This window comes from Ahaetulla prasina, chromosome 10 (genome assembly GCF_028640845.1).
Source record: "Ahaetulla prasina isolate Xishuangbanna chromosome 10, ASM2864084v1, whole genome shotgun sequence".
Lineage (NCBI taxonomy): Eukaryota > Metazoa > Chordata > Lepidosauria > Squamata > Colubridae > Ahaetulla > Ahaetulla prasina.
The window spans coordinates 33,793,336-33,813,091 of record NC_080548.1 but is presented as its reverse complement, the minus strand read 5'-3'; the positions used below and the strand labels follow the sequence as shown (position 1 = coordinate 33,813,091).

The 19,756-nt window shown below is 55.0% G+C and overlaps 3 protein-coding genes across 6 annotated transcripts; 2 read left to right on the top strand and 1 right to left on the bottom strand.

Moving 5' to 3' along the window:
• Positions 1-168: 168 nt before the first annotated feature.
• On the bottom strand, positions 169-2,558 carry ACTMAP (actin maturation protease). Its single transcript, XM_058195659.1, has 6 exons — positions 2,317-2,558; positions 2,087-2,155; positions 1,832-1,956; positions 1,530-1,659; positions 1,273-1,343; positions 169-1,006 (listed from the first exon to the last, which is right to left on the bottom strand). Exons 1-6 carry the CDS (start codon positions 2,493-2,495, stop codon positions 690-692), a joined length of 891 nt encoding a protein of 296 aa, XP_058051642.1. The 5' UTR covers positions 2,496-2,558; the 3' UTR covers positions 169-689.
• Positions 2,559-2,770: 212 nt separating this feature from the next.
• SNRPA (small nuclear ribonucleoprotein polypeptide A) lies at positions 2,771-6,008 on the top strand. Of its 3 annotated transcripts, none has more exons than XM_058195662.1 (7): positions 2,771-2,899; positions 3,616-3,707; positions 4,015-4,187; positions 4,398-4,511; positions 4,872-5,045; positions 5,201-5,289; positions 5,534-6,008. In XM_058195662.1, exons 2-7 carry the CDS (start codon positions 3,635-3,637, stop codon positions 5,691-5,693), a joined length of 783 nt encoding a protein of 260 aa, XP_058051645.1. In that variant the 5' UTR covers positions 2,771-2,899; positions 3,616-3,634; the 3' UTR covers positions 5,694-6,008. The 3 variants fall into 3 exon arrangements, with proteins under 3 accessions (XP_058051645.1, XP_058051643.1, XP_058051644.1); XM_058195660.1 differs by having other exon boundaries at positions 2,772-2,899; positions 4,398-4,574; XM_058195661.1 differs by having other exon boundaries at positions 2,808-2,871; positions 4,398-4,574.
• Positions 6,009-7,780: 1,772 nt separating this feature from the next.
• Positions 7,781-18,131, top strand: RAB4B (RAB4B, member RAS oncogene family). Of its 2 annotated transcripts, XM_058195480.1 has the most exons (9): positions 7,781-8,352; positions 8,576-8,634; positions 12,182-12,262; positions 12,507-12,621; positions 13,296-13,358; positions 13,686-13,840; positions 14,224-14,319; positions 14,672-14,812; positions 15,174-18,131. In XM_058195480.1, the coding sequence occupies exons 1-8, from the start codon at positions 7,832-7,834 to the stop codon at positions 14,785-14,787; spliced, it is 1,206 nt and encodes a 401-aa protein (XP_058051463.1). In that variant the 5' UTR covers positions 7,781-7,831; the 3' UTR covers positions 14,788-14,812; positions 15,174-18,131. The 2 variants fall into 2 exon arrangements, with proteins under 2 accessions (XP_058051463.1, XP_058051464.1); XM_058195481.1 differs by lacking the exons at positions 7,781-8,352; positions 8,576-8,634 and adding an exon at positions 9,737-12,086.
• Positions 18,132-19,756: the final 1,625 nt, after the last annotated feature.

The following is a 19,756-nucleotide window of genomic DNA, read 5'->3' as shown; positions in this document are numbered from 1 at the left end:
CCTTGCTGGCTCCTTGGAGGGGAGCATCACAAACAAGCCATTTCTTGCAGTCGCTTGGCACAGAATGAGGAAGGCTGTTTTAAAAGTCAGGCATTTTAAGGGAAAATTTGTGGCCCAGCTGTAAAGAGCGAGGGAACTGCGACAGCTAAGAGAGGGAAAAGCAACCAGTGAAGCTCTAAACCTTGCACGGCCAAGGCCCAAAGTGTCACGCTCCTTTATTAACACCAGCAGCACAGGGCAAAACGGCAGGCAGTCGCTTGACTTTCACACCAGCATTTCTATTCCCTCCTTAAAGTTTCAAAGTTGATCTCATTTATAATCAGAACAGTAAGCTGTTCTAATTTCTAAAGGCAAAAAGCACTCTGCAGAGGAAATTTAAGCTACCTGAAAGCCTTATTTCCTGCATTCTTCCTTCTACTGAAACACAAAGTTCTAGTGCCAGGTTGGTTGGCATAAATGAGCTTCAAGTATAAACTTCTCTCCCCAACCTTGTCCAGGCATCCTGGAGCTCTGCATGAGGGGGCGGCGGACACCTCTTTTTCTTGCCTCCTAATGTTCCTGTCTAAAGGCACTGCTAAATGTGAACAGTTCCCATGCATTTGTCTAAGACCCTTTAACAGCCCCGTGGTGCTTCTGCAAAGCTAGGTGCAGCCTCCTTCCAGTGCAGACTTGGTGCTGCCAGAGCACGCTCATGCCTTTGGCTGCAGCAGCACCGCTTGTCCACAAAGTCCCTCTCGCACCCCCCCTGCGGGCACAATGTACACCTTTCCATCGGCTGCCCGCTGGGGACTGAAGCCTGTCAGCTGGGCATTGCTCTCCTGTATCTGAGCATAGTTCCACAGCTGGTAGCGGCAACTCTTGCCCTGCTTTGACAGCAGGTAGGTCTCAGCGACAGCCTCCAAAGGAACAGCTGAAGCAGTGTGGCTGGCATGGAAGAGCCCTGGGATGTCCTCGTCTTCCTGACAGGCAGGTAGGTGGAAGTCATTCTTCAGACCAAGCAGAGCTCCTGGGAAAAAAATGAGATATGGGGGAAGAGATTTCTGGGCCCTCAGTGGAACCGGGGGAGGAGGGGCTGCCTTTACTGCTGCTCACGCAAGCTAGTCCTGATACTGAAATCTAACCCTATCCCTGGCTAAATCTGTCCTTCCCAACTGACCTCCCTTCCACAACAGAGATGTATTAGGATCTGCACCCCCCACCCCAAACTTGGTCATCCATCAGTTGTGCTGGGACCATGATTCCCAGAATCCCCATCCAGGGACATGGGCATACCAGAGGCAACAGCCCAGTGAGCTTTGTAGCCATTCCTGAGGCAGGGCTCGTGGTTGTAGTCCTCGTCATAGCTGTAATAGGCATTAAGGTCTGGAGATTGGTTCAAGAGGAAGCTCCCCTGTGGCACCAGCTGCCTTGGGTGAAAACACTCTTTCCCCCACTGACAAGAGACCCACTGAAAGTCTCAGTAAACAGTTTCAAACGTCAGAGAAACCTTGACGGAAACGGAAAGGAAAAGCTTCCCTAGAGAAGGATACGGTATCAGCACAGGGAAGCCAGCACCGAGATGTTGAAGAATCCTGTTGTGATTCTGTCCTTGCAGGCCTCCAGACAGCAGCTCTGTTTTACAGGGGAAGACCTCCTTGGCCAGCTTGGCCATGTCAGCGGCTGAGGGGGGTGACAAGGGGAATGCTGGGCTCGTTACAAAGGAGGATCTGACCCAACTGGCACCCTGTGTAACAGGGCAGCCGAACCAGTGGTTCACCCGCTGCCAACCTAGAGAAGCTCTAGGCCCCTGACAGATTTGCAGGGTAACCGTTTGTCTTTCTCAGCTACTGACCTGAGAACATTTCTCCTTGGGCTGTGTAGCCTCTGGCCAAAGCCACCTGCCTAATTCTCTCCAGGGGAACCTCAGAAGGCAGGCAAAGGTGAGCACCGGCCATCCAAAGGGCCACCAAACCACACCTGCAGGAGGAAGAAAGCCGGAGGCTCTTGACTGCACGAAGGCCCGCATCTTTTAATCTTCAGCCGGAGGGACTAATCATACAGAAATGGGCCGGGCCAGACCCCACTAGCTTCTCCGAGCGATACTCACTGCGGGCCGTCTTGGATGAGAGACGGGACGGGACGGAGGAACAGCAGCCACGTCAGATGCCGGCTGAACCTGCAACAGCAGCGGGGAGGCAGCCTCAGAGCCTCCGCCGGGCACCAGCGGCCCTTCCCGCCCTCGGCGCCCCCCAAGCAGCGTACTAAAGGGCGGCCGCGCTCGCGGAGGCCAAGCGCCACCCGGGCTCCGTTAACGCGCAAGAGCGATCGTCGCCCTACCGGGCCTTCTGCCGCCTCAGGAGCTCCCTCACGTCGCCGCGGTCCCCTAGGCCGCCCGCCTGCTGCGCCGTCGCCAGGAGGAACGCGGTGCCCCGCGGGGGAGGGGGGGGCGGCGGCGGCGGCGGCGGCGGCGGCGGCGCGGGGCCTTCCGCCACCAAACTCCGGACGAACTCAGCCATGCCGCCTCACACCCAGCGGGTCAAGGGTCACGAAGCCTTCGGCCGAATCGTCATTGGTTGGTTAGGCGGTACTCGGATTGCGTCATCTATTCGCGTCAGTTAATAGATGACGCAATCTATTTCCCAGCGTGTGACGCGCCGATCTTGGACTGATTTCATTAATCAACCAATCGAACATTGCGACTGGGATGATGGGCGGGGTACATTCCGGAAGAGATCTTCCTAACATGACCCCATTTAGGGTGGGAGAAAAAGTAAGGCACGCTGGCCATTGGACGTTAGCGAGGCAGAGGAAGTCGTCATCTCCCAGCGGTGATTGGCAAACGATCGTCCAATAGTGGAGGACGCGAGGAAGGCTCGGCGGGACCGCTTGTTCGTGAGCTGACGCGGCCTGCACAGGATCGGTGAGGGATCGGGCGAGAGGGGCGCCATCCGCGCGTGGGGTGTCGCTGGGGGCGAGGCGCTGGGCGGGCTTTCCGTTCGAGGGCAGCGGCGCGGACTGCGCTTTTCGTTTGTCCGAGCGCCCCCCCCCCCCGCCGCCGCCGCCGCCGCCGCCTCCTTGGCTTCTCCAGGACGTGGGGGCGCGCGCGTGAGCCAGAGCATCCCGGGTAGCAGCCGTCGCAGCTCGAGCGGAATAATTTTGAATTATTAATAAAAAGCTTTAAAAAATAAATTAAAAAAAGGAATTAGAAGGGAAGCGGCGGTCGCGGTTTCTTAGAAGGAAAGTGGATCCCGGGTAGATAATACACAATATGAGACAACGTTTGGTTTGCTCCGAAGAGGAGGAAGGCTCGAGCGGCATTTGATCCAGAGCCGGCCGTTTGGAGGAAAGCGCTTTCCTTGCATTCCGTCCTGCCCCTCCCATCAAGGCACTCTGGTGGCCATGCTTTACCGAGTGATCTCCTTTCCGCTCTCAGTTACCCGGTCTCGGTAACGGGGAACCACAGGCTCCTTCCCTTCCGTTCTGTGGAGTGTTGGAGATGGACGGGTGGCCCTTTCCTTGGGGCTGACTGAGTGTTCCAGTTCAACTTCTCCATAATTAAGCTTTTTCTCTTGTTTTTCAGTTTTATCTTAATGCAAAAATTAATTACTTTGGTTGAATCTTTTCATTCCCTGTCAGCCTCAGTTTTGCAGTTGTCATGGCGGTCCCAGAATCCCGGTCCAACCACACCATCTACATCAATAATCTCAATGAGAAAATCAAGAAAGATGGTGAGTTGGGGATTTCTTTAGGGGTGGGGATTTTGCCTTAGGAGGGCTGCAGTTTCCGTATTGGTGATCTATTTTGGGTTCCTAGATTCTCCTGGAAAGGAAGAGTATTTGGAGTATGTTAGCATATATTGCAGCATCTATGCTTTGTGTGCAAATTTTGCTTATTTTTGTCCTGGTATTTATGGAAGGACAAAAACTGTCCCAGAGTTGAGGTATCTTAAGAACATAATAACCTATGTGTGTTTTGACTGAAGGAGATACGACTGCAGCATAGAGCAAAAGTTAAAAATGTTTCCTTTTTCTCCAGAGCTCAAGAAGTCTCTGTACGCCATTTTCTCCCAGTTTGGGCAGATCCTCGACATTCTGGTGTCCCGCAACCTGAAAATGAGAGGCCAGGCCTTTGTCATTTTCAAAGAGATTTGCAGTTCCACTAATGCCTTACGCTCCATGCAGGGGTTCCCTTTTTATGACAAGCCCATGGTGAGTCACCACCATTCTTGGCTTGGGCGGGGGGTGGGGGGTGAGGCAGGTGGCTCTCCTGAGAAAGGAGATCTAATTGCCGTTAGCCAAATGCCTGTGAACTCCCATGTGGCTGGACCAAGATGGCCTTTTCTGCCATTGTGATCCAGTGAAGCTTGGGAGTTTGCTTGCCAGGTGTCTGGTAACTTGGTGCTTCTTTTCCATACCCAGAGGATCCAGTATGCCAAGGCAGATTCTGACATCATAGCAAAGATGAAGGGCACTTTTGTGGAGCGGGACCGCAAGAGAGAGAAGCGAAAGCCCAAAGGCCAGGAGGCGCAAGCAGTTAAGAAGCAGATGCCAGGAGCAGCTGCCCCAGTTGCCCCCTCTGTCCAGGGCACCGTGCCAGTGAGTGCCTCTGGACACTGGGGAAACAACAAGGATGCCCTTCTCCAAGATGAAACCCAGACCCTGGCAGAGTGTGGAGGGATTGTGGTTTTTTTCTGAAGTGTGAATTTTTTTCTTCCCTGGCCTGGTCTTGTGATTCAGGGCTCTTTGGAAGTTTCATGCTGGCTTTTGAATTGCAGCCGCAAGAGATGGGGGTCTCTTTGTGCCTTTTGGAGGGGTAGGGCCCCAGGCTGGCTTTTCTGAGGTGCAGGAGGGAGGCATAGCATGAACCTCCTGTATCCCTGGCTTTCTCCTCAGGGCATGCCCCCCATGAACCAGGGCCCCTGTGTGATGCATCACATGCCAGGGCAGCCCCCTTACATGCCACCTCCAGGCATGATGCCACCACCTGGCATGGCACCGGGCTCCATCCCTCCAGGGGCGATGCCACCACAACAGATGCTGCCAGGACAGATGGCCACAGCGCAGCAGGTGAGCGACCCAGGGCCAGCTTGGTCAGGGCTGGTTCATTGGGTAGAAACCACTGGGGGTCTGTGTCTTACTCCCGTTTTGATAAGGGGGTCCAAGGGCCCTTCCTTCCTGGGCCTTAAGCGATCAGAACGGTGGGATGTTTCTGCCCCCTGCAGCTGTCCGAGAATCCGCCTAACCACATCCTGTTCCTCACCAACCTTCCCGAGGAGACGAATGAGTTGATGCTGTCCATGCTTTTCAATCAGTAAGTTCCGCTCTTTGGAGAGGCTTTGGGGGAGGACCGGGCAGCGGACTTCACTCCATGCTCTGTGCGCACCAGCCTTTCCTATGCTGATGCCCACGAGAGCCTCTTAATGCAAGAACCCTTTTTTGACTTTATGGCCTTGTGCATTTCCCTCAGAGTGGGGTGGGACTCTGCGGCCCCATTCTCTTCCAAGATGCCAGCCTTGCAGATTCAGCCCTGAGCTGCTCTCTTTGCTTTGCTGCAGGTTCCCTGGCTTCAAGGAGGTGAGGTTGGTGCCCGGGCGCCATGACATTGCCTTCGTTGAATTCGACAATGAGGTGCAGGCTGGTGCCGCCCGTGATGCCCTCCAAGGGTTCAAGATCACCCAGAACAATGCTATGAAGATCTCCTTTGCCAAGAAGTGAGGCCCCGTCCTGAAGTGGGGGCATTTCCTGAACTGTTGGCCTTTTTTTCTAGTTTTTGCCTGTAAAATTGTTTATGTTTCTCTAATGTTGTCTCCTGTGCAGGTAAGTGTGTGTGTGCGTGCGTGCGTGTGTGTGTGGATGAGTGAAACAAGTTGCGATTGCACGAAAGGCCGGCGGAGCTGTCTGCCCTTTGGATGTGTGGAGTCTGAAAGAAAGCAGCCGAGTCCTGGCAAAAGCTTTGTACCCAGAGTCTGACGGCCAGACATCGCACCTGGAGCTTTTCCTTTGGGCAATAAATGTGTTTCTTTGTTCTTTCTTTTGGATTTGGATCTTATTGACCGGAGAGGCTTGTGGGTCTCGGTTCTTGGGGCGGTTGCTGTGTAAGCCCCTGAAACTTTCTGCCCCACTCTCTCACCACAGGCCAAGTGAGGAGTTGCCCCATGGGGGTGGGAGGGGAGCAGCACCCAGCTTGGGCCCTGATCCCCCCTTGGCTGATTGCATTTCCAAGCTGGCCTGGCAGTGCTGCTTAGTTCATAAAAGAGTCACCATTCGCTTTTGATTGAGAGCAAAGGTTTGTCTTCCCAGAGTGGTTTTTATGCTGCTGCAAAACTGTCAGAGCAGCTATTGAACACTTGGCTGTAAGTTTGGAATCCTAGTGGACAAATGTTTGAACTCAAAAGGGGGGTGGGGGGGCTTCAGTGACCAAGAGCTATCAGAGTCTTGCAAAACTGAACCCTTGATGGGTGGGGCTTAATCCCGCGGCCTGCAAGAAGGGGACCCTTGCAGGTTCTGCTTAAGAGCAAGTTTTTCTTCTCAATTGCACCCAGGGATGAAAACATACCACCTAAAGTTACAAAAACCCCAGCAATTGCAGCAGCAGCAGCAGAGACTCAAGCCCCTGGGAAACTGCCAGGGCTCCAGAGCCTTGCAAAAGGCTGACAGGGTTGGGACCATCCAGATTTCCAGGGCTGGGCTGTATGCCGCTTAAGATTTCAGGAAGATGCTGCATCCCCCAAGGGGCTTCCCCAAATGGATGCAACTTTTGGCTCCCCTCCTCTGTCAAAGACAGATCTGCTCTGGTCCTCATAGCTAAGTCCTCCAGTGCAGAAAAGGCCTTCAAGGTTTAGGCCCCCTTCCTATCCCTCAAGTAGAAATAGGGAGGAGTCATCGACCCCCAGCCAGAGCTTAGCTCCTTCCAGCTTCGGCTTCCTGACCGGCCAGGCAAAACGGCAGCTTGGAGCTTGTGTGATGGGTTGCCTGGTGGCACTGGAGCTCCTGCCGAAAATATAATCAGATGCTCAGCCTTGGAATTCTCTGCCTCCCTCCAATCCCAGCCTAGACATTTCCTGGGCAGGAGGGCTGGTTGGGCTCTTTGCTCCCAAGACCAAGGATTGGCCAGGCCTGAGGTTGGTCTGCCTCTTGCCAGCACTGCTGTTTTCCTTTTGGGATCCCTGCCCAGGACTGGAGGTGCTCCTTGCCAAACGAGTTTTGCAGGATCCTGCAATTCTGGGTGGGGGTGGGGCAGGACATGCTGGGAGTGGGATTGGGGAATCTGCCATGGTAGAGCAGTTGACCTTCCAGCACCCCATCCGAAGGGTTCGAATGTTTCCTGTTTTTTGCAGGGATACCCAGCCCCAAGAAGAGGGGTGTTCCTGCTAGGTCTGAAAAGCAGGGAAAAACGCCCCCAACCTCAAAATAAAAAAAGCTTAGCCGGGAAGGGATGTTTTTCAATTTCCATGGAAAAACCTATGGGATCTCATCCAGTGACCACTAAGGAAGATCTCACTTCTGAGCATCAGCCGAGTGCTCCCAGCCAGAGAGAAGCCTTTCCCTTGTCTCCTCCCCTGTCCTTTCTTTCCTGGGTGACCTTGCCAGAGTTTCCCCTGCTAAGCAGAAAGCCCCCTCCGGGGTGGGGCTCACGAAAAGTAGAATTCTTCCCGAGCAGGAGGGCAGTGAGGCCGAACCCCTTTCCCTGGAACTGCGCTGCCTGATGGACCTCTGGGACAGTGGTCACCAACCGGTGGTCCATGAGAAAATTTTGGTGGTCTGCAGAAAAATTCTCTGCATTTTTTATATTGCATTAAATGCTATTTATCTTTTTTTAAAAATCATGTTAGTGGTCCACGGGATTTAAAATTATGAATTTAGTGTGGTCCCTGAGGTCTGAAAGGTTGGTGAACCCTGCTCTGGGAGGTCGCGGGCAGTTCTTGCAGTGCAGAGGGGAAGAAGCCGCCGCTTGGGACTCGCCAGAAAGCCGGGACCACCTGGAACTCCCTGCCCGGTTCGCGGTGGTCCCCGCTCGAAGGTGCCGGCGGGCCGGCCTCCCCTCCCTTGGGCTGCCGGCGGCGCGCTCAAGGCCGGCGGGTCCAGGGTGCAGATGCTGTAGGTCCTCGCCCCGCGGCCAGGGGGCGTGGTCAGGCAAAGGAGTCTTCTCGCCTTCCAGCTGCGCCGCAGTCGCCGCCGCGCTCCGACGGTTCGCCGATGCCGTTGCCGCCGGTGCCTCCGCACCGTCCCCGAGCCCGCCGGTGGCGGCCGCTGCGGGGCTTGGAGTGCGTGTTGCTGGGCGACGGCGCGGTGGGCAAGACCAGCCTGGCGCTCAGCTACAGCACCAACGGCTTCCCCGCGCGCTACGTGCCCACGGCCCTCGACCGCTTCTCCGGTACCGTCGCGGCGGCTCCGCCACGGGGAGGGCGCATCCCTAGGCCGGCGCCGCGTGCGCAGGCTGGCGGGAGCCGGAGGGTCCGGGTCCGCCAGGGCAGAATCCCCCGGGGGAGGCCCGGCCAGGAGGGGCTCAGCGCCGCGCCGGCGGCTCGACCGCCACTTCTGGCCGCCGGACTCCCTTGGTCTGTCAGCTAACCGGAGCGCCTGTTGTGTTTCCTCAGCTGTAGTCCAGGTGGACGGCGCCCCCATCCGTCTCCAGTTGTGCGACACGGCCGGGCAGGTAAGGGCTTGTCTGGAGCGCCGGTGCGGGCGGCCTTCCAGGCGGGAATTCAGGCTGCCGCGTGCGGCGTTGTTTTTGCGGCCGGAATCAGCGGCCCGGGTCAAGGCGCCTGGCAAAAGTGGATTCCGCGGACCCGGCTGCGGCTCCTCGGAGTCCTTTGAAGAGCAGCCTCGCCTGGGCGGGATCCCCAACGGAGCGGAGCCAGCCCTGATCTCTTTGGGTCCCGCTCTGCTTTACTCCCACCTGGGATACACCCTGGTTCCCAGAGCCCCTCTCCAGAGCCATAGGGTGCCCTTTGCTGGCCTCCACCTTCTTTTCAACCCCCCAGCAATGTGTGGAAGCCAGAGACAGGCACTCTGCATACACACACACACAGAGGCATATTCAAAATCCCAATGATGATTTATGACATTATTAATGCAATGAGCAACTGAAGTTGTACTGCCAGAGGCTGATCACTGGGTGGGAGTAGGGTTTTGAGGCCTCGTCCAAGCAATGATGTTGATGTTGCATCCCAACTGAACTTTGGTCAGGCTTCCTGTTGGGTTTTCCCTAAGCATCTATTTGCAAAGACCAAGGCTGGGCCCTGGATGGAGAGGGGAACTCTAGGAGGGAGTGATGAGTCTCTCCTCACACTGTGCCCTTCCGCTCTGCTGGCAGGATGAATTTGATGCCTTGTGGCAGGCCTGCTGCCCGAAGGCTGACATCTGCCTGCTCTGCTTCAGCGTGGTGGCACCCACCTCCTTCCGGAACATTGTGGACAAGTGGTACCCGGAGGTGCGTCGCCATTGCCCTTCCACCCCAGTGCTGCTGGTGGGGACCCAGTCAGACCTGCGCCAGGATGTCAAGGTGCTGATTGCCCTCTCCCAGTGCCAGGAGAAGCCAGTGCCTCCTACTGCCGGCCGCTCTCTGGCCAGGAAGCTGGGCATGGCCGGCTATATAGAGTGCTCGGCCCTCACCCAACAGAATCTAAAGGAAGTCTTTGACACCGCTATTGTGTTGGGGCTGCGGACTGGTGAGACCCCCAAGGGGCAGAGGAACCCCCCTAGCTGCATCTGGGCCCTCTCCAAAGACTGGTGGAACAAATACGTTTGTGTGCGGTAGCCCTGGGGACAGCATCCTCTCCTGCCACCCCAGGGATGGGGCTCAGCGCTGGCATCCATCATGGTGCATTCTGGCGCACTGCTCCTGGGTCAGGGGCCCAGAAGCTCAGCGCTGTGCCCCTCCTGAAGGATAATGCCTCTTGCCAGCCTGCCGTCTGTGGTGAAAGCCTCAAACGGGAGGGCTGCCTGGGCAGGACCCTCCAGGGAAGGACAGATCCAAACTCTTCTCTCTCGCTGAGTGCAAAAAAGGAAAAAACGGCCCTGGGTCCTTGAAGGGCAGAACCAACCAAAGCGCCTGCTGTTGTCATCCCAAATGACGGTGCAAAGTTTTGACCAAGGAGTTGATTTTCTTGTAAACAGAAATGCATAATCCAATAGTATGATTTTGAGAAGTGAAATGACATGCTTTAAAAAATATGGTTAACAAAACGCTTCAGAGAACAGTGCTAACTGGATTTTTGTTTTTGTTTTTAAATTGCATGCGATAGGCAAATCCCAGGCCTTAATCTCGGAGCCTTTGTTTTGGCGCAGCCTGCTGACTTTTAGTCCTCTTCTCTATCTTGGGATCTCTAGGGTTTATTAATCCCAGTCGCTCTTTATCCTGCCAATCTTCTAACTGTAGCCACTGCAGCCCCACAGATTGACAGGAGTGCCCAGTGCCAGCTGATCACCCTGCCCAAATATTTTTATGGAAGAAAGTTTGAGGTGGTGCAATATTTCTGTTCCCCTGGGCTTTCTGCACTAAATATTTTCATTCTGCATTTTCTCTGCAACTATTACCTGTTTCGATGTATTTTCCCCTAAACAGAGTATTTGGGACATTCCTCCTTGAACCCCAAGATGTAGGTATTCTGTGAGAAGAACAAGGTCATTGGTGCTCTCCGAGCTTGCTTGTTTTCTTGCAGATGTTTCATTACCCAAACCAGGTAACATCATCAGTGCTAGTAAAGAAGAACTTTCTGCACATAGCAGAAACACTGAAAGATTAACTCTATGGCCTGAGCAGCATTGTACACTTTGCAAGATGTAATGGGGCTTGTGAGGTTAATATTAACCGGAGCAGGGGTTGGAGTAAAGATTTGTTGATAATGAGGAAGTATCATATATATTTCAGCAGCAGTTCAACCTCCCTCTTGCCATCTGCTGTCAATCCAGGCCCTTTCAGGGCAACCTTCTTCCTCCCAGTCCTGAAAACTGCCCAACCCCGAAAGGGTGACTCACACAACAGCCCTGACTTGCTCAAGATAAAGAATGCCAGATAAGGAGGAGAGAGAGAGGGAGAGAGAGGGAGAAGACATCCAGGATCAGCTGGCCCTTCTTGGCAGCTTGGTAGCTTGAGATGTGAAGGAACACTATTGTGCTAAGTGGGAGTGGGAATGTTAGGGTTCAGTTACTGCGATTTCATCCCTTGAGATCTCAAGCTTTGCTGACAGTCTGAGGGGGTGGGGAGGCCATATTTACCCCTAAATGCCCTCTGGGCTCTCTGAACCCTCGCCTCTCCTGCTTGCTGCAGGACTCAGGAGGAGGAAGTGCCCTACTGTGCCTTGCCCCTGAGCGCCTGCCGGGCACTGCTGTTTCCCTGGCAGAGACAGGGTGTTCCTGCCAAGAGCAACTTGTCTCTTCTGCCAGTCTCCCAAAGCGGGCTTGCAGGAGCCTGTGGGGCTGGAGGGAAGAGGAAAGGCTCAGTGAGGTGCAGGGAGGGTACTGGCTGCCTTGCCAGTGTCAGAGGCTGGGATATATTCCACCAGGCTGCCCGCTGTGTACACACAGGTGCCTTCCTGCTACCAGATCAGTCAGCGCTTTTTGCCCTTTGTGGCTTGACATCGGCCCTTTCCTTGTGCCTGATCTCCTGGCCCAACCAGCCTCCCACCTGAGTGCCTGGGCACACGAGAGCAAAGGGAGGATCGTCTCAGGCTGGGAAACTGATCACACGGGAAGGCAGACGGGAGGGAGGAGACGCCCAGCTTCCTAGGGGGAAGAGCTTGCATCGGAAGGGTCAGGGCCAGGTGGGAAGAAAAAGACAACTGGACGCGGCGGTTTCACCCGGAGGAAGGCAGGCCGAGAGCCAGCCGTGACGTCTCGCGGGGGCCCCAAATAACGCACGCGGACCGTTTGGCTGAATAAAGGCCGACGGGAGCACAGCTCCCTTCCGCCGCGCTGCCTCTCTAGGCTCTCCGTCCTTTGATCGGCGGCGCGGCTCTCGTTGGCTCGCCCATGACGTCATCTCCCCGCGACGCCCGTTTCGGCCGGCTCCCTGGGCGCCGCCATATTGCGCGACTAGGCCGGCGGGCGGGCCGGCAGAGCAGGCGGCGAGGGCCGACGCGTCGCCCGCCATGTCGGAGACCTACGGTGCGTGGGCGCCGGGGCCGCGGCGGGGCCGAAGGGGGGCGCGGCGGCGGGGGCCTCTGCAAGGGCTGCCTCCCGTCTCTCTGTCTCCCCCGCAGACTTCCTCTTCAAGTTCCTGGTGATCGGCAGCGCCGGTACCGGCAAGTCCTGCCTGCTGCACCAGTTCATCGAGAGCAAGTGTGAGTCTGCGGGGAGGGGAAACGGACACGGGGGGGTGACTCGCCCGGGCCCGTCGCGGTGTGGGTCCGTCCGGGGCTGCCCGACCGGAGTCCCCGGGCGGCTGTGGCTCGGCCCACCCAGCGGGCTCCGGCTGCAGGCGGCGCCTCTCGGCTCCTCTCCGAGCGACGGAGCCACAGCAGGCCGCTCTCTGAGCCGTCCCCGGGCTGTCCCGCGTAACCTGCCGCCCGCTTTGTCCCTCGGCAGTTAAGCAGGACTCCAACCACACCATCGGGGTGGAATTCGGGTCGAAGGTGGTGACCGTCGGCGGCAAAACGGTGAAGCTGCAGATCTGGGACACGGCTGGGCAGGAGCGGTTCAGGTCAGCGGCGGCGAGGCTGGTGGGTCCGGCCGTTGCGGGCTTTGGCGAGGGAAGCCCTCCTCCCCCCAGTCGTTGAGAAGAGTCTGCTTTGGGCACTGGGAGACGAGCCTGGATAGTGCCGCACTGGGAAGGGCACCCGAAAGGATTTTTAAAGGGTTTGAAGTAACTAGTTTTTGATTTGCAGGCACAGGATATTGATAAAGTAGATTTTCACCAGAGCCTGTTCTGCAAGGATTGTACCGATTTATCCAAGCTTGCAAGATCAGCCATCTGCTGAATTTTCTGGTTCATATTATTCTTTTCATAACTCAGTTGTTAAAGTTGTTTTTGAAAAGATGTCAAGGACATATGTGGGGGGAGAGGTTCCTTCCGGATTAAGACTTGTTTGTGCAAGGCTTCAGATGCCATTCCAGTTTTTCAAAGTCTTCTCTAAAACAAAGAATGCTTTGTCTGTAAGTTTGAATCTAAGCCTATCCCACATGTTGGCCTAGAGAATGCTTCGTAGCTCACAGAAGATTTCAGAGTAATAATCGTGGCTCTAACTGCACAATCCAGATTCTATGAACCCACTTAGAAATAAGGTTCAAGTTAGCCATGTACGAGTGCCATTTTCATAGTTTGCATTACACCCGGTCTGTCATAGCTGTCTCAAGCCTTGTTCACTTACTCTCTAGGTCTGTCACTAGAAGCTACTACAGAGGTGCAGCTGGGGCACTTTTGGTGTATGACATAACGAGGTGAGCATGTTGCACCCCTATCTCTTGCTTTTCAGCAATAGGAATTCCTGGGAAGGGGCTGTTTCTGCTACGGCTCTTCACAGACTATTTTCATTGTAGAAAAGCTGTGATCCTGTTTCTTAGTGGAATTTAGGGGAAGAGGAGCACCTTGACATATGGAATGGCAGTGGGGAGGGGTCAGTAGGCCAGCAGGGGGATTTGCGGGAGGAAGCCAGCAAAGCAGTTCCTGCAGAAATCTGTTTCCATTCCCTCTTTGGGACAAAGCCTTCTCTGAGTATCCCAGACATTTTCTTGTCTGGCATTCAATCTGTCAATTGTGTCTTGCAGCAGAGAGACCTACAATGCCTTGACCAATTGGCTAACCGATGCCCGGACTCTGGCCAGCCTCAATATTGTCATTATTCTATGCGGCAACAAGAAGGATTTGGATGCTGACCGGGAAGTCACTTTTTTAGAGGCTTCTCGTTTTGCTCAAGAGAATGGTAATACAGGGGGTGGGGGTGGGCACTGGAGGGAGCTCAGCCCCTGGAGCCTTGCTTTCGCTGGAAGCATCTCATGCTGCTGGGTTGAGTGGGGGCAGGGAGAACTGGCTATGATGAGCTGCTGCTGAGATACTTTGGGCAGGAGCAGCCACCTCGGGTCAACTGCTGGGTTGTTTTTCTCTCCTGGAGGCTGGAACTTCAGGAAACCATGGGAGGCCTGCAATCACCCCCCTCTGCACCACTTGGTTTGGGTTTCTGTCCTGGGGTGCAGGAAGGCTCCTCCCACCCATCCGTTGCTTTAACCAAGCTCACTTCTGGGTCTAGAACATATATTGAAGCATTACGGCAGCGGTCTTAATCTGAGGCTTCTTTTCACCTGGCAGAGCTGATGTTTCTCGAGACCAGTGCCTTGACTGGAGAGAATGTAGAAGAAGCTTTCCTGAAATGTGCACGGACCATACTAAATAAAATCGAATCAGGTGTGCCATTTATTTATTTTTTAGCAGATTTATGAATCATCTGAGTCCTGAAAGACTCTGGGTGGTGTGTAACTGTGGAAACTGTTGTGCAGTCAGCAGTACAAATCCCTCAGTCGCCTGGGCCAGAGGTGGAAAGACGCAGCTTAGTGGTTAGGGTCAAAATGGCTTTGAGGAGGTTGAAATTGGGGTCCCTTAAGCTCTGGATGATGTGCCAAAGCCAGAGGCCCTAAGACCTGCCCAAACTCACTCTGGGTAAGTTGACCCACGTGGCAAAGAGGCTCTGGGACTGGGCAGCTGTTGTGGGGGACTGTGGCCAAAGCCAGTGGTACCTGATTGTCTCTTCCCCTACCAGGTGAGCTTGACCCAGAGAGGATGGGCTCAGGTATCCAGTACGGGGATGTGTCCTTGCGGCAGCTGCGGCAGCCCCGGAGCAGCCAGGCACAGGCGCGACAGCAGTGCACCTGCTAGCCCCAGGTCCCCACCGGCTTGCAAGGTGAGCTGGGAACTGCTCCCCAGTGACTCTGCCATTCAGGGCCTTCTATCTGCTGTGCGCCTTCTGCCCCCGAGGCTGGACTGGGACTGTGTGGGCAGGGGACTTTTCCAATTCCATCTCAGAAAAAGGGGTGACTGGGAGTGCCTCCAGCCTGCACCCCACTCCATGACCTGGCTTTAGCCCCCATGCATCGGAGCCACAGGCAAGAAGCTAACCTTCGAGTGGAATGGGGAGTTTTGGTGAACAATCAAAGTGGCTGCTACGTGGTCAGGAGGTTTGGGCCACAAGTCCATCCCCCAGAGGGGGTTGCCAAGAACTGGTGCCTCTGCAGGGCCCCACCATACTCCCCCTCTTTCCTCAGTGCTGGAACTCCGCTGCTCTGGGCCCAGGGCTACATGAAGCCTCTTCTTCCGTTTGGTTCTCCAAAGCAACAGGCCTTGTGGGCTGAAGACCCCGCTGCACCCCCTGCTGTTGCTGCCACAGCCACTGCCGCTTCCTTCCCCTTGCCTCGCCTCCTGTCCTCAGACAAGAAGGGTTGCACATTCGGCTCTCAGATTTCCTAGCAGAAGGTTTGCACAAGTAGCTGTGGCCAGGCCCCTTCATCCTCCCCCTCGCACACTGCTGCTCCCCAAAGGTGTTTGTGTGGGGTGCCCCTAGAGGGCATGGAGTCTTCTTGACCCCGTCTGCGCTCCGTAGCTGCCTCCAGCTGAATAGCAGCCAATCCCTCTGATTGGGAAGGAATGTCCATGTCCCTCCCGAGATGCTCTACTTTCTTCCTTCCTTCCTTCCCTCTGTAAGACCTTGAAATCTTTTACATTGCACTGAATCTCAAGCTGCCTTGAGAAATTGGGGGGGGGGAGGTTTGGGGGCAGGTGGGAGCACAGTTGTGGGGGTGGAAACTGTGGTGTTGTTTGCAGGGCAGGATCCCGAGCGAATGCCTCTCCCCCCAGGTTCGCTTGTGCAGGGTGGCATTTCCATGCCTTCTTTGGCTTTCCAGGCCCCTCTTATGCTTGGCCTGTGCCTCTGCCTGCACCCCTCTTTTTTCCTGGGGCTGCAGTGGCTGGGCCAGACCAGTGGGCAGGTTGGGTTGGTTCTTGAGGGGTTTTTTTTTGCCCAGTGTTGATGGAGTGAGAAATGCTCCCTTCGGGCAATTTCTTTGAGCTCTTTCCTGGGTGATTTACTCTGGGCTGAGTCCACAGCAAGAAAGCCATAGCATTGGCAGAAAAATCTCTGCTTCCCTCCTGGTGTGGGAAGCTGTGGGGCTTCCCCCCCCCACTTTGGGTACGCTTGGATTCCCACATGCATTCAAGTGCTGCAAGAGGTCTGTATCGCTAGAGCCTTTGACTGGGCACCAGCATGAGAGGCTGATGCCGAGTCAAGAGAGGCCCACTGTTGACAAAGTACCCCTGACTTCCAAAGAGCCCAGCCTGAATTTTGTCACAAGAAGATGAGAAAAAACACCAAGTTATGGAATTGCCTCCAGTCCCGTGGCCAGCGCTACCAGGCTTGCTGTGCGGGGTCCCTCTGCTGTCTGGGTCCTGCAGTGGAGAGGATGGTTTGGTGGGGATCTTTTGAGAGGCACCAGCTCTGATGAGGATTCCCTCCCCCCCACCCCCAATTACAATAGTTTCTCTTAACCCTCTGAAAGAGCCTGGCTCTCTCCCGCCTCCCTTTCTCCAGTGGGCCAGGAGCTGCCTCCCTGTGTGTTGATCCACATTTGCATGGATCGTCAGGGATCTGGTTTTTGCCAGCCATCCAGAATGGGCCTGGGTCCAGATGATGGCAAGCTAGGTGGGTTTGGAAAAGTTTGCTGGGCCAGAAGTCCTCCCTGGTTCACTGAGGAAGGTAGGTAGAACCTGGGAGTTCCTGTTAGCAGTTACTTCTGGCCACTGATGGTTGCTCCCTTGCAGGAAGAGGAGCTGCTCTGATTGGGGGACTTTCTCCCTTCCCTCCCCAGTTTTATAGTGACATAATGGGAAGGTGAGAACCTGGAGGTGGGACCTATTTTTTTCTGCTAGGATGTAGCAATCTCTGCTCCTGCTTGTGTGCTGGTAAGGTTCCGCTTCCTCTCCTCCTACACCCTCAAAAAGAAAGGAAGATGAAACGGGGGTGGTAGTTCGTATTTTATTTTTAAGTGTAATGTTTCTCTTTGTTATTTATTCTTCTGTGTCAAGGGCAGAAACAGGCTCACTTTGCAGGTGGGGTCCCTGCTCTCATTTGCCCACCTCGGCTGTATCCCAGGTTTGATTCCTTAAGCTTTGTAGGAGGAGGAGTTCCTTCCATCCAGAGTTAAACAGCTGATAATTATACGCAGTTTAAAACTTAAATCTTCTGGTTTATTTTATTTTTTCTATAGATGCAAACATTCCCTCCAACTTTAAGGCTGTGAAACCGATACTCATACATAAAATGTTTTTTCCCCTTTTACAAATGTCAGAATTGTGATGGCTTTTTTCTTTTTGAAGCAATACGTATATGGTAATTAAGCAGCAGGAGGGCCGAAGGCAACTCAAATGTAGGGGAGGCTGCCTGTAGGACCGATAAACGCTGGTTGTGGGGGAAGAGAGGCTGTTTCTAACCATGGCTGATCTGCTTTGGGAATCTCACCAGCAGGGCCTCCAACTGACTGCTCTCCCCTTCCCTGTCAAGAGTGAGACCGGGCCAGGCATTGGGCAGTGGGCCCTCTAGCTGCTCCCCAGAGCAGGGCTCTGCCACCTTGGCAGTTTGAAGCCTTATGGACTTCAGCTCCCAGAATTCTTCTGCATCTCCGTCAGGCCTTCTGGTGGCAGGAGCTGTTTCTGCTCCTTTTAGCACTGTGTTCAGCTGGGAAGTGCGGAAAATCCTCCCTTGCTTCTCTGCCCAAAAGCTCCCTCCTTCCCTTAACTTGGGCGATTTGCTCTACAGCTGACAGGAGGCAAAAGAACTCCAAAGGAGAAAGGGGCATTTTTCATTTTTTCAAATGACAGGAGAATTGTCAAGACTGTTATTCTCATAAGATGTTCCTGTCCTTTACTATAGAGAGGGAGGGATAAGTAAGCACCGGATCCCTGATTCTCATTGAAGACAAATTCTATAGCCTTTTAATAACAAAACAGCATGGTAACAAGAAGCCATCCATTCAGAAGATATATGCAATAACCATATCAAGGAATGATCCTGTAGTACTTTTAACTTAATTCAGACTGAATCCTTACTCGAGTTCTCCAAGATTTACATGTTTTATCACATTTCTTGCCTGTAACTGAACAGAAATTAAAACAGAAACAGAAAAGACAAATTGGAAAATGTTTTCAGAAAATAAAGAGCAACAATTAAAAGACCAGTTTCCCAGTTAATCCATGGAGCACCTCTTCTGAAAGTTCTTATCTTCTCCAAATCCGCAGATCAAGTGCATGGCAGGGATCCACCAAGCTTCCCAGGAAGAAGCCTCTCTTGGCCACAAATGACTCTTATTCGGCTGTGATCTGAAAGTGAAGATGCATTTTAGCTGAGCTCCAAAAAACGGGAATCCCCCACTAGTGTTTTTTCAATTCAGAGGAAGAAGTGCAAAGCCTCTGCTGGCTGAAACTGGATGGGTGGGCGGGCTTAGGAACCCTCCAAGAAGCCCCCTCTAAATACTCGGGATGGTAGTGTTGGAAGAGGCCCCCAGGCAGTCTGCAGAGACTTTTGGTGAGTAGCAGCCTCTAGTTTTGGCATTCTCAAAAAGTTGGACCAGAGGGGGGGAGGGTGCCTCAGAGCATCAGTGGTTTGCCACAAACAGGCAGATCCCTAGAAAGAAAGCAGGGAAGAAAGTGGCCCTTTGGGTTTGCCTGCAGCATGTGGAGGAAAGAGAAGGAAGGGGAGACTGCAATCTCAGACCAGAACCCCTCTGCCAGAATTCCCCCCCCCTTCAGTGATTTGATTTTTCAGCCTTTTGGGAAGAAAGAGATGGTTTCTATGGGGGTGGCATCCGTGGGCCTGCCCAACTTCCTTGTTAGTGCCCACTTAGGAAGGGTTGAGTCCTTTTGCCTTCGATGCTTGATATCGGTACCACCCAAGAGCCCCTCCCTCCCGCGAAAATTTGCTCACCAGCTGTACCTCGGAAGCCTCATGCCTGACCCAAGCTGACCATTTTTGCTTGCCTTGGCCGGTGTGTGTGTGTGTGAGAGAGAGAGAAAGGAACATTTTGTCCAACCTGGAGGAAGAACAACTCCAAAAACCTACGGGGCGGTGGGGGACGCTGGAAAGGTGCGGCGTTCAGGGAGCGCTTGACCAGATCGAGTCGGGAGAAGCGGTGGGCTGCCCCTCTGCCTATCCCCACCGCCCCGGGCTCCGACTTGCGCTGGCTGGAGAGAGGCGCCGGGTCTGCCCAGAGAGGCTGCGAGGAAAAACCGGCGAGCAGCGGGGCCGGAGGGGGGCCGGCCGCGGGAGCGTAATAGCCGGGCCGGGCGCTTCGCCTTTCGGCTACCCCGGGAAGCCGTCCTCCAACCCTGCGGAGCTCCCGGAGCAACTCGGCTCAGGCGGCCGCTTGAAAAGCGCAGCTCCGCGCTGGCAGGAAAGGCCCGGCGCCCCGAACGACCCCCGCGCGCTTCGTTTCCGCTTCCTCCGCTCAGAGGGGCTTGCGCGGGCCCCGTGTGGCGGCGCCAGAGCCGGCTAGCTCCCGGGTGACGCTTGGCCGGAGCCCGGGAGGACAAGCGGCGGCTCCAGTGCAGGTGAGAAGCGCCTGGTGCGCGCTGAGGACTAGCCCCTTTCCGAGGAGAGCGCGGCTGCCTGCGGAGGGCAGCCCTCACCCGGAGAGACCCCGCCGCTCTGCAGCCGAGTCGCCAAGCGCGGAGCCGCGGCTGCCGAAGGCCAAGTTGCGCCTCAGTTGCGGCTCCGGGATTCAGCCGTGGCGGCGCTTGGGGACCCGGTTTGCCCGCGGACAGTGGCCCGTCATGCCGGGATCTCCCGCAGCCCTCCCGCAAC

Bases quoted from the DNA above. Each gene is read 5' to 3' on its own strand.
- RAB4B (XM_058195480.1), top strand. From the start codon at position 7,832: ATGAATTTAGTGTGGTCCCTGAGGTCTGAAAGGTTGGTGAACCCTGCT. The intron at 8,353-8,575 runs GTACCGTCGCGG...GTGTTTCCTCAG, and splicing joins GGCCCTCGACCGCTTCTCCG to CTGTAGTCCAGGTGGACGGC. The intron at 12,622-13,295 runs GTCAGCGGCGGC...CTTACTCTCTAG, and splicing joins GCTGGGCAGGAGCGGTTCAG to GTCTGTCACTAGAAGCTACT.
- ACTMAP (XM_058195659.1), bottom strand. From the start codon at position 2,495: ATGGCTGAGTTCGTCCGGAGTTTGGTGGCGGAAGGCCCCGCGCCGCCG. The intron at 2,156-2,316 runs GTAGGGCGACGA...CTGCTGTTGCAG, and splicing joins CTGAGGCGGCAGAAGGCCCG to GTTCAGCCGGCATCTGACGT. The intron at 1,007-1,272 runs GTATGCCCATGT...TTTTTTTCCCAG, and splicing joins TCACTGGGCTGTTGCCTCTG to GAGCTCTGCTTGGTCTGAAG.
- SNRPA (XM_058195660.1), top strand. From the start codon at position 3,635: ATGGCGGTCCCAGAATCCCGGTCCAACCACACCATCTACATCAATAAT. The intron at 3,708-4,014 runs GTGAGTTGGGGA...CTTTTTCTCCAG, and splicing joins TGAGAAAATCAAGAAAGATG to AGCTCAAGAAGTCTCTGTAC. The intron at 5,290-5,533 runs GTAAGTTCCGCT...GCTTTGCTGCAG, and splicing joins CTGTCCATGCTTTTCAATCA to GTTCCCTGGCTTCAAGGAGG.